Source organism: Tenebrio molitor, chromosome 1 (assembly GCF_963966145.1).
Source record: "Tenebrio molitor chromosome 1, icTenMoli1.1, whole genome shotgun sequence".
In the NCBI taxonomy this organism is placed as follows: domain Eukaryota; kingdom Metazoa; phylum Arthropoda; class Insecta; order Coleoptera; family Tenebrionidae; genus Tenebrio; species Tenebrio molitor.
The window spans coordinates 25436311-25449458 of NC_091046.1; the positions used below are offsets into that span (position 1 = coordinate 25436311).

The window sequence follows — 13148 nt, forward strand, 5'->3', positions numbered from 1 at the left end:
TACACTGTATATATTTTTTTGTTTGTTCTAATAGAGAATTTTCTTCTGAATATTCCTACGGTCGATGGACAAATAAAACTGGGACACTTAAATTTTAATCTTCGTAATTGAATTGTCAATATATTTGTCAGTGTCTATACCGGGTATCAACCACCAAACCTGGCCATAGGCACATATTACACATATTAAAATAATATATGAGTTGCTATGAAATATATTGTTGCAATATTTTCTTCTTTGCTCTTGTCGGGAGGTTAATAAAATTACAAACACTGAATTAAATTAAAATAATGATGAATATATTGAATAAAATTTAACACACTACAACACACAAAATATTTTAATAATGAACAATCGATAGAACTCTTATGCCTTATTTTGATAACACTTAGGCCTCTAATTTGAGACTCTTAGTTGGGACTCTTAGTTGGGACTCGTCTCTCGAGCTTACATCCTCACCTTTTACTAAAATTCAAACATTCCTCTACCATTCTTTCATCCATTCAGGATTCATTCTTCACAACGGCCAAACTGGAGCTCCAATCAGGAGTTACTTTCATTACATCATTTTTAACCGATTTCCAATTTAACCGTTGTCTTACTCATACAATTTATTAGACCGTGCATAATCCTAATGCATCGACCGTTGGTCCGATTCTTGCAAATCTCACGTTTGCCACAATTTTACGACAAACGGTCTTCAACGGTCCTAACGAACTTTCCACATTCGTTCCATTTTCACGCAATTTCCAAAATATTATAACAATATTATTGTGTAATGTCATATTGACAGCTATAATTATCATCCGTACAAACAATGCCATCAGGAAACTTTTGATGTAGGTAACGTAGAAAGTAGAAATACTTTTGAAATTTGGAAAAGGGAAGAACGAACACAGAGCAGTATTATGCTCAATTATTGGGCAAATTTGACGAAACAATAAGATGTTTCATAGGAACTCATATATTATTTTAATATGTCTAATGTGCCTATGGCCAGGTTTGGTGGTTGATACCCGGTATAATATGTCATACCAAAGATAACCTATTTGTGATAAACCCGTAATTAAACGATGCAAATTTGTAAATTTTTACTTATGTTACTGTAATTTTTGTCCCAGTTTTATTTGTCCATCGACTGTACATTAAAAGAAAGAATAAAAAACTTATTTTAATTGAAAAATCAAATATAAAGTTACCAAATTTGTAAACAATACAAAATGTATTCTAGTCGCTCAAAATCCTCCATGCTGTTCCAATTTGGGGGTATTTCCTGACAGATTTGCATTATCTCTCTTCTAACTCTTCTCGGGTAGCCGGTGTCAAATAAACATTGTCTGGAATGTTTCGAAAAAATACTGGGTGCCCCAAAATTCGTGGAACAGCTTAGCAGTACGTTGTTAAGTAGGTAGTCATTAAAATATCAGGTAAAAATGTTGAAAAAACCAATCTTCGTTACACTAAATGTGGCAAAATTTAAAAACATTCTATAGTATACTCGAAATGTTTTAGATATGGATTGTCAAACTCAAGGTCGCTTAAAACTTATGATTGAACTGTACATTAGTGAGATCTGTCATAAATTCCAATAACCTTATTGGCGCGCCTAGTTACTTTTGCTGGTAGTGCCAACTTAACGACAAGTCCTCAATCCACATCCATAACATTCCGACTGTAAAGTCCATGTAATACCCCAAGTCAGTAAAATATCCTTTTCTAACATAAAAATTTTGGATAAAACGGACAACTACAGCAAAAAAACGTATCTCTGTTGATTAATTGAATCTTGTTGTTTTATAGAATATCATGCATAACATAATTTCATGCACATGAATTTTATAGTTAAAAATGTAAGCTTTAATTTTACTGACTTGGGGTATTACATGGACTATAGATTCATTTTTGTAATGACAAACTAAAGTTACTAAATTTAGTAACTTTTGTTTTGTGGACACATCTTTTTACCGCGAATTTGGGCTTTTAAAAAATTAGGTTATGGGTCACGTCATTTGTTCTGTCAAAACTGGTCCCAATCAAAGTACTGTGAAATTAAATTTGTTTAATTATTTTGAAAGAAAAAGCAAAGTTGCACTAAACAAATACGAAAAGGCAGTTGAACGTAACAATGAAATAATTTTGCATTTTGCTACTCATCCTCGTCATCGTCGCTGTTTTCTAAGTCCGAATGGTAATCTTCAACCAAATTAACAATAAGCAATTGGGGATATGTCATGGATGCTAAAGTTTCCCATAAGCCTTGTCCTTGTCCTTCATTTAACATTTTGTGCATACTTCTGGGACTGAAGTCTGTACAGCACTTAGGGAGAGTTTTATTTTAGATTAGAATTTACCGAAAAAACTGCCGAAGCGTGTTTAAAACTAATGAGATGCCGTCAAGTAATTTTTGTGGATGTACATCAGGCTTTCAAAAATATGGGCACGTTTTGAATAAGCCAATTGGAAATTGCCGTTTAAAATACGCGGGCACTAGGGGCGGTTTTATATTACTATATCTGTTCGTTGTCCCAACTATAGTCCAATCTATCTCTAAAAATACCACACCACACGTTAACATTAAATCGTCTTTGGAAAATTTCTTCCACAACAACATGATTATTACACTATGAAAATGCTTTATTTTGCCCTACGGGCTTTTGGATTCCTAGTTACAGTATAAACATATACACATAAACAGTAGTAAACATAAAATAACAATTCCAAAAATAATCTTTTTTATTCCTACTATCCAGCCCCACTCCTTCTCTATCCTTTCCCTCCTCTTCCATATCTCTTTCATCCATCTTATGTCCCTTCCGTCTTCATTCAGTATTTGTTCCCGTTCCTTTCCCTCCCTCTGTCTTATTTCGCTATATATCAAACGATTGTTGATAATAAGCTTACCTAAGCGAAGAGCTATGGTACGGGATTCGCGATTCAATAAATTCAAAAACGACTTACCGCTGGGGGTGGATGTCTGAATTTTGTTGGTGTCTCGGTACGCGGTGGAACTCACTTCGTGTTCGAGATGTTACTTGTTACTTGTTTGGTAGTTACCGACGAAGTCTCTGAGACGAACTATTTTCTTCTTTGGGCCTCCCCGAGAGGGAGGATTTTATTGTCGTTTTTGAAGAGACGAATTGTGAATCGAAAAACGCGCCAATGACACACGATAGTAGAGTGCAACCACTTTCAATGAAACTAAATCCTAAGATCTAATATATAAAGAACTAAACTAACTAAAATGTACGGAAACAACAAAAGAAAAAAGTAAAGAGAGAAAAGGAAAAAAATCAACTATGTACAAATTCAACACGCTCTCTCTCCTCATAGCACATTCTTTCTTCTCAACTCTCCTTCCATCCTATTCCTGTTTTCTCTCTCCTCGTTCCCACATCTGAATCTCGCCATCATTTTTCTTGCTCTTGCATTCTCTCTCCCCCGGTACTCCGGAATTTCCTCTGTTATACACCTCTCGTGCTCCCTGTTGTATTTGGATTCTTTAATTTTTCCCCTTTTTTCTTGCTTGCCCGTGTGTTTGTCCCTTTCACTCAACTCTACATTCATCCATTTTCCTTTTGCTCTCAATCTTTCCATTTCTTCACTGGCATACCCGTTTCTCTGGTAGTAGGTACATATTTCTCTTTCTCCTTCTTCTCCATGTTCTTTTTCTTTCTCTCCAGCATTCCATTAGTATGCTGCACTCTAACCTTCTATCCATTTTGTCCTCAAGCTTTGTCGCTCTCTTTCCCGCTTTCACTATCATCCTATTCCTCTTGCACTTTTCCCTCACTATGTAACCTAGCGTTTCTCTCTCCACTCCTTGCACCTCTGTCAAATATTTTTCTTGCAGTCTCTCTCGCTCTTCTTGTTCCTTCCATCCCCCTATCTCTGCCCCGTACATCATTCTCCTGCTGAAATCACTTCCCCACTTTCTCTCTCCTATTCCCCAAACACATCCCACTACTTTGTTTGCTTTCCTCAATATCTATCTGATGTGTGCCTTATCCGTGGCTCTTTCGTTGAATGTGTATTTTCCCTCCTTCCCATTGCCACTCATTCTCTTCACTCTTTCTCATTCTCTTATTGAACATTCACTTCCAGCTTGTACTTCCTCACATACTTTCACAGGCTTCTCATCATTTCTTTGATTTCTCTCTCAGTCTGCCACTATTAGCAAGTCAACTGCGAACACCAAACTCCAAACTTTCTCCGTACCCACCACATTCCCCCCGCTTGTGCTATCTCGTAACATTTCGTCCATCTCTGCCACATATATATGGTAAACATGATTATTATTGTATTATTTCCCTCCACCACCCGGCGGCACGGCAATTTTGCCGGAGTACATACACTATTACGGATATTACTGTCAAGTAATAGTGCAGTGCTAATCAACATAATTACCGGCGTCTCGCCTCCACATTTTGACTTTGTTGTGTTTTATTATGTTCTGTGTCAATGTTAAGGAACTTCCTCACGATGTGACATGAGTATAATAATATACCTTTCTGAATTTCAACTACCAATGTGTTCCCTATCAAGAATTTTTAAATTTTTAAAAATTGACTGTGGTACTATTCCCGTTCCTGAAATTATAAGTGGCATTATTATTATTATTATCATCATCAAACTGTTTTGACAAATGACGTGACTGAAAAATATCCAGAGCTTACTTACTCATTTCGAACATTTAGAACAAACATTTCTCTTGTTTACTTTGGTCACTTGACTTTTTAATTTTGTACCGTAACTTTTAAATTTCTTGATTTTTCCTAACTTTTCTTAACTTTTAATCACCTAATGTTCACCATCTGTCAAAAACTGGACTCAAGAAAAAAATTTAATTTAGTTTGTATTGAAGTGTTCAAAATTATTTCATTTGATGTGTCATTTATTCATATCGGATAAAAAAGAAGCAAGATACAGCATCAAAGGTTTTTAGTCAGTCGGTCGTCAGAACGTTAGTGGTAAAATACGAAAAGTTAATAAATATTTGATTAGAGACAACGTTTATTGTAAATTTTTACTGATGTGGGTAAATGAAGTATGTACTTATGCGTTTTGTTTTATCTGTCCCCTTAACAGTATTTTTAACACCATCTCCGTGAATCGCGTCACTTACTAAATAAGTAAAGTCAGCGATTACTGCTCTAGATGGTAGAAACTGATTATCACAAAGGGTGATAAGGAAAAGGAAAGAAATATAACATTCAATAGGAAAACCTGCAATAACAGCGTGAAATCGAGAAAAACGATAAAACATTTATTACTTATTTTTAGAATACGGTTTTTATTCGAAAGAGATTTGTCAAAATGGCGTGCCAAGAAGATGTCGGCCTTCATGCAATTCAACGTCAATCACTGGGTGGTTACTTATATTATAACAGCTAATACCTTTCGCTTTCTTAGCCGGCGAAAATCGTAAGTAGATCCCTTTACAGATATTATACTTCCTAAATGATTAACAATTTTCGCACTATGAAAGTACGATTCGCAGGCGACTGATGGTATCAAAAAAGTGAAGAAAATCTTGGTGTAGGAATCGTGATACGTAGGTACAACGCGCGGTCAGGTAGCGTGATTTAACAAGTTGCAAAAAAGACTAACCAAAGGGAAATTGGCAAGACAGTTAAAAAAATTCGACTTGAAGATTTGAATGAAATTTAATGGACCACTTATATTCATAACTATAAGACACGCGACGATACACAGATTTTATTGCTCTGACGGTGACAGCTTCACTATCATAAATATAAATATACTTACCGACTTTTTCTCTTGCTTATTGTGTTTGTAAATCGAGTAGGGAACATGGTGGTGTTTATACATTGACTAGCAACTATAGGTACAAAACATAAAACAATTTCATATAAGATATTTTACTTAGATGTGCATTCTTGATTTTGCGTAGTTGAAATGAAATGAAGGAGCGATTAACCATTTTTCTGTAAGAAAGAGCACACTTTTTTAATGTCTCGTCTTTTTTTTTACAGACGCCTGTACAAAGTCATCTGACTCAAAGTCTCATTCATGATCCTTGGAATAATTCATAAGAAAAATTTCAAATTATCAAACATTCTATTAACAAAAATGTTGTAATTGGTACAAGGGATTACGCTAGTTAGTAACTGACAAATAATATTACAATGCAATTACTGTGACAATCACTTCATATTATGCATAATATGCACCAGTGAAGACGATAAATGGTCACAGTAAAACCACACCTAATTTAATGCACAACTGTTATTTTATACGACGTATTAAGAAGGGTGTAACCGTTGTTTTACTATTTTGGAGAAAATGTATAATTCATGTGACATTTGGCTTCATTTATCATAACGTGACTATATTAGTAAACTAAAATTATGGAAAATGGGTTTATGTAAGTCTGTCATCCACATTTCATAACGAATTGTAGAAATTACTTTCAAATAATAATAATAATAATCACAGTTGTTTATTACGACCATTATCTTTACTCCAGAAGATCAACTCCAGATTTTTAGCGGTTGTAATTCAGTCTAGGTTCTGCTTCAGTAACTTTCACTAATCTCTGTGCGTTTTGAGATACAGAAATAAACGTTATATCAAATTAATTTTTTAAAGAAATTGGACCTGCATTAGTAAAGCACAGCTTAGAATAATATAGTTATTTATGTATCAAGGGCATTATGAAGATGTTTATGTTCGAGGGCAACCAGTTTAAAAGGTCGAGGGCCGCCAGGCCCTAGAGTTTTTGAGGTGCCCGAGAGCATAAACATCGAGTAATGCCCGTGGTGAATACAACGTTTTATGTTTCACTGCATTTGAATTTGTGAACATTTAAAAAAATTATAGATTGTGAACTTGATTTTGATAAATTTCCTAGTTTGCGGTGGCTCGTATCTATGACGACTTGTTTGAGCGGGCGTAATAAGCGGGCATTATGATTTATACTCCCTAGGGCATTATATACTACATAATATATCTCGTTGTCAAGGTATAAAAAACAAATAATGATTCAGTGAAACATAATAGCTATTTATGCACCAAGGGCGTTACAACGATGATTACGCCCGGAGAACAATGTATCCAGCTCGAGGGCTTTAGCCCGAGAGATGGATATCGTTCGATGGGCGTAATCATTCGGTGACGCCGTGGTGCATACAAGATTTTATTTTTCACTATACGTGTTCTTAAAAAAATATATAAAAAATTGGCATCTTTGCAATTTTGATTGATGAGGGCGTTATGAATTCATTACGCCCGCTTATTCTTATTACGCCCGCTTATTCTTATTACACCCTGTATTATTCCCCGGTTTTTATGGATATGTTTACGTATTTCGTATCCTAGGAGTTATCATGCAATTATACTAAAGTGAAAAATAAAAAATATTATTCACTTGAAAAATCCCTAACCTCCTAACCGGCATAATTCAAACCAGTTTGCCTTAAATGTAAGTTAATACTAGGATAGTATGTTATACAAGGTTGTTCAGATAAGAATACGAATTTACCTGAGGGCCATAGGCAGCCCAAAATACGTCTTCCATTACTACGTTGATAACTTATTTTTTTTTTTTAAGTTATCTCAAATAATGGCATCACGATACTGACATCCTAATGCGTCAACATGAAAACAACAATGACTAGAGGAGAAACATTTTAAACAATTTATTAAATAGGTAGGTAGGTAATACAACTATGCATTGTTCAAATTTCTTGCCGTTCTTTAACTTCCTCTTTTCCGAGATGGCCAGTTTCCTCGTAATTCTCGTTGTGTTGCCAAAGTCCAGTAAAACGTGAAATGTCAAGAAAACTTTATAGCTATTAAGACAACAAGTGTTTTATAGACGATTTAAAAATCGAGATCGTAGTTTAAATCAGAGCGACCGCAGGGAGCGAGGATTTAATAGATCGAGATTTTTAAACTATAAAACACGCGTTGCCTTCAAGATTTTTTCTAACACTAACATCTTATCAGAAATTTTAATAAACTCAGAAATTATTCGAGGCGCGTCACAATACACAAAATGCGGAGGTTGCCGTGGGTACTATGGTAATAATATCAACAAATTTGGAAAAAAACAATTTTCATCGTTGAAATGTGCCAAAACGTTCCAGAAGAAATAAGAAAAAAGGGGCAATTTGTTACCAATGAAGTCTAAAAGTGCATACGAAAAGGTGTATGTTTCGTTTCAAGGCCGGAACAATAAAAAAAAGCATCACGGAGGTAACGGAAGATGTCATTTTGGCTTTTCTTGATATGGGGTAAGCGTGTAGAACTTCATTAAAAGTTAATTCACACTACGGCAAGAATCATTTGAAGAAAATGTAAAGATTGCCATTTTCGATGGCCAGGCACTTGCATTGGATGAAACAGCAGAAGTTAAAGAAGAAGATGTTAGGAACAAGAGCACGAAGCTAATGTGGCAATTCCAATTCAATAATTGTACTTTTCACTTTTGTGATAATTACTGTAAAAATGATGAATAAAATGTTACTTGAATGACGTGTGTGAGCGTATTTTATGACTCTATAAGATACGTTGCTATTGACGACGTGTCTTATAGAGAGAAGCGTATTTTATGGGAAACATAAGGTGTGAGCTCAAATGCACCATGGAAACAGTATAAGATATTAGTGTTAGAAAAAAAACATTTGATTATATGTTTTATTTATAATATAAATATCGACAAAATATCCCTGATTGATGATTTTTGGGTTGCCTATAGCCCTCAAGTAAATTCGTATTCTTATCTGAATAACCCTGTATATTTTTCATTTGTAGCACAATTCATACATTTAATTGCACAATTCCTGAAAATTCATTTTTAAGTTAAATAGTTATTCTAGGAGAAAATACTATTTATTATAATATTTACTAAATAGGCAACCATTACTACTTTGCTCATGACATAATTCCTAAATCTGCATAATATGCCAAAACACCAGCAAATGTAAGTATGTCAAGTAGTAATTCAGTTAGGTACATGTAATTTTTTACGATCTGACTTTTCCTCATGTGTATTACTTGAAAAAGTACATGTGTATAACGAATTTTTTATGAAATTAAAACAGATCTCGTTACTTACCTTCCAAATTACTCCCTAGAGCAAATGATGGAGGCAAAGCAAATGAATCCTCTCCGAACACTGTTGATAGAAGGGAATATATGTAAACTGCTGCAAATGTTCGTATTCTGCAACATACAACAATAAAACCATAATAGCAAACAATCACATAAAAATAATTATATAAAAATTACTTTAAAATTATAAGTTACATATTTTAACAGATAATTCTACAAATTTTTCTTTAGATTGCATACTACATAATTTACATGTAGTGTGTCCAAAAGTCTGGAAACCTCAAATAAAATAGAAACGAATTATTTTCGAGAAAAACGCAAAAACAGGTGAAGTAGCGTTTTTAAAAAGCTTTCTGTTGATGATATGTGTTTGCTGTTTTTCATGACCTTGAAAGAGTTATGATGTCATCAGAGGTTTTTTTAAATGGCAACGTCGCATTTTTACCACCGTTTTTAATAGATCTTTTAATTGTCTACCCGACAGTCAAAATAATTTTCACTTTACATATAAGAAATTTCCTGAAAAAACCTAATTGGTTATTATAAAATAAAGAAAACTTTATTTTTGAAAGGCAACTATAATTCTTACAACAAATATTCAAAATGTTGTCCTTGAACATCTTGACAATATCCTAAACGATAATAAAATTCGTTTTTGACGTTTTCTATTATTTCAGCAATTTTTTTTTTAATAACAATAACTTTTTCAAGGTCATCGAAAAGACCGAACAGACACTATCAGCAGAAAGCTTTTTTAAAACACTAATTGACCTGTCTTTAGATTTTTTTCAAAAATTATGCGTTACGTTTTCATTTGGGAGTTTCTAGACTTTTTGGACACACTGTATAATAGTATCTATATTATAATATTGTCTCTAATCTGTAATGTCGACCTGGATGTCTAAAAAGTGGGAGTATAGAAAATAAATAATAAAATAAATAGTGCTTTCAAACGAATTATCATTACTTATAATTTTTTTCACACCTCATAAAAGTACTTTTACACTTTTATGACTTGATACGAGTAGACAGGTGAAAGTTTCTTTTTTAGCCTAGGCTTAAAAATGCCTTTGCTTTTGTTAGACCCCAAAACCTAATGAAGTTTTAGATCTTTGCTAATGTCGTCATCGTGATCTCATTAGTGAATAATGTGACCACACACTGAAGCTGTGCACTTTCAAAGCAATTCTTGGTCACTTTATTGTGGGATTGTGACAAACAAGCTGATCAACACTGAACAAGTAACAATTCTAGAAAAAAATAACTTGTTTGTTTTGACTATTCCAGATGGGCCAGACGGACCAATCACGCTTGTTTTAAAAAAATTGCCGCGGAAATTTTCACTATTTATTGACGAAGTGCTATAACAACCTTTTTTAAATTACAAACTACTATTCAAGTATTTCTTTCATGGAATTTTTCAATCTTCGCTCGGTGAATTGTCATGCCGAGTACAAACTCGTGCATACGAAATTGCCGGAAATTTTCTCCTCAGACCACTCGTATTTGTTTCTTAAGACATTTTTCTAAACTAAAATTGTCGCCGAAACAAATAGGTATGTACTGTATCTGAGATCGAAAATTTCCGGCAATTTCGTACCCATTCGTTGTATTACTTATGAATGAGTATTGTATAATCCACAGTATTACCATATGCCTTAGAAGAAGTGGGTCAACAGAGTTCATTTTTATTGAAAATGGTCGACCACACTGAGCAAATCTTGTGAATCAAGATTATACGTATTCTGTCAACTTAACATGGCACACAATAAACAATCGAAAATAGTCGGAAATTTCAGGAAATCCTTTACAATCGAATCCCTTGCGCACGCAAGCATTACTCAGTAGCATTACTGAGGTTTAATCCTGTATTGCTGTTAGAGGAAACCATACCTACTTTCCATGTGCAATTACTTAACGTTTCTTCTGCTAGTACCGACTGTAAGTATTAATAAACTAATTACAAGCAAGCTTGTTGTTCAATAAAGCGGGAATGGTATATTATTATTATACAAGTTTTATAAGACGCTCCAACAAAACGAGTGTAACAGTGAATCTTATAAAACGAGTGTAATATACCTACTATTTTTTCTCTTTTGGTCGCATTGATTTGATAAAAACTTTTGTGTGGCATGAGTTATGATCGCATTTCTATGAAATTTATGCTTGATCAGGTGAAACACAGATTTCCTATACATATTAAAAAAACCCAAAAACAGTTTTACAAAAAGTTTCTTTTTCTACATACTTTGGTATCATAAGTGAGTCTTTGTGAAACTAAAAGTAGTGTCACAAAGGAATTTTTTGTGAAACTGTTTTTGTTTTTTTTTAATACGTATTACGTTGGTATTGCTTTAACAGCACACGCTGGCCGGCTTCCGGCATCTCTAGCGAGCTCCTGTTAACAATTAAAATATTTGAAATTCGACATACATTTCACAGAAATGCTACCATAACACATCCCACACAAAAGTCCCTAAATTATTTCATGATTTGAGTTTTTATTAAATTAATACAACCAAAATAGAAAAAATAGCATATTACACTCGTCTTATAAGACGCACTGTGACACTCGTTCCGTTGGAGCACTCCTCACTGCGTTCGTCGTGTCCCAACCAACTCGTGTCACAATCAAGCGTCTTATAAAACCCGTATAATAATATACTTTTTGTAATTTGCCTCCATTTTGATTCTCTAATAGACATATTAACGAACGCGACGTCATCATCTGAGATGTCCTTATAGCCATTATTTCACGGAACATTTTACGAAAACTTTTAGGTTGGCAAAGCTTGATTCGTCATGCGTGTCAGTTTAAATTACAAAATGTGCAAAGAATTATTTATCAGGATTTATCAAGCAACAAATTCGTGACCGTATTTTTGGAAATTTCACGTATTTCAGCGGGCGTACATGAAAGATTATCTTTCATATTCGTGTTTTGTGACAGAATTTGGATAAAACAAAAGGCGACTTTGAAGACTTGATCAAATTTTCACTTTTAAAATTAAGACATTACCAACCGCCACGAAAATCCCTAAATCGAGGAAAGTAAACATTTTTGTTTAAAAACGGCTTAAAAAGGGCAAATTACAAAAAATAGTATAAAAAACTCGTTTCATAAGACCTTGAAGCACTCATTCTTTAAAATAACTCGTGGCTAAGCCACTCGTTTTTTAATCTTGAATTAGTGCTTCAAGACTGGTCTTATGAAACTTGTCTTTTAATATACTAATTTGACACTACTTTTAGTTTCACAAAGACTCACTTATGATACCAAAGTAGAAAAAATTAATTTCGATGGTTATAGCTAGAGCGCGGATTTCTAGCTATTATACGTGATTTTTAATAGCAGGGTAATTTTAAGTTTATATACAACGTGTCTCAGAAATAAGTACACTTATTTTAACAGGTAATAGAACTCGTTAATAGCAACAATATATTTAAATAGATTTTTTTCCTGTACATTATACAATTCAAATTATTGAAAGATTTGGCACAAATTTCGTTACCCGCCTATGGGGATTATTTGCTTCGTCGATCCCGATAAGCGAAGAACAAAAAAACAAAAATGCAAGAAAACTTTCACTTGTTTCTTGCGAATTTAAGTACAGCGGTTAATTGCTACGTACAGTTGCGGAATTAAAATTTCGGGCACTATTTTTCTGTCACTTCAACAAAATCTCTGTAAAGCACCTTCTACTGTCATCATGACTGACATTCAAAAATTAAACTTTTCTGTGTCAGTCACCCAATCAATTTTGAATTTTGAAATTTCAGATAGTTGCACTGAGTGTAATTAAATCATCGCTTTGATATGTTGCCTACCCGTTATTATGCCACAAATGACAATTTTTGAATGCCAAAAAGACAAAAACATGACAAGAGTAAAAAATAAGGTTATTAACGTAAAGGTTGTTTTAGAGTTTATATCATGACATTGACTATAGCGCCCGAAATTTTAATTCCGCAACTGTACTTACGTTGCTGTAACGTATAATGATAAGGGTGGAAGAAGAAAAAGAGAATTATATGGTAGATATTAAATGAAAACAATTTTAATGATAAATATT

At 33.8% G+C, this 13148-nt stretch overlaps 1 protein-coding gene across 7 annotated transcripts in view; it reads right to left on the reverse strand.

The window, feature by feature from the left end:
• Mp (Multiplexin) overlaps positions 1–13148 on the reverse strand; it is a 226403-nt gene that overhangs the window by 135904 nt on the left and 77351 nt on the right. For all 7 annotated transcript variants that reach the window (XM_069054678.1, XM_069054726.1, XM_069054688.1 and 4 more), the window contains one exon: positions 9080–9186. In XM_069054678.1, the coding sequence (XP_068910779.1) occupies positions 9080–9186 (107 nt within the window). The remainder of the gene's footprint in view (positions 1–9079; positions 9187–13148) is intronic.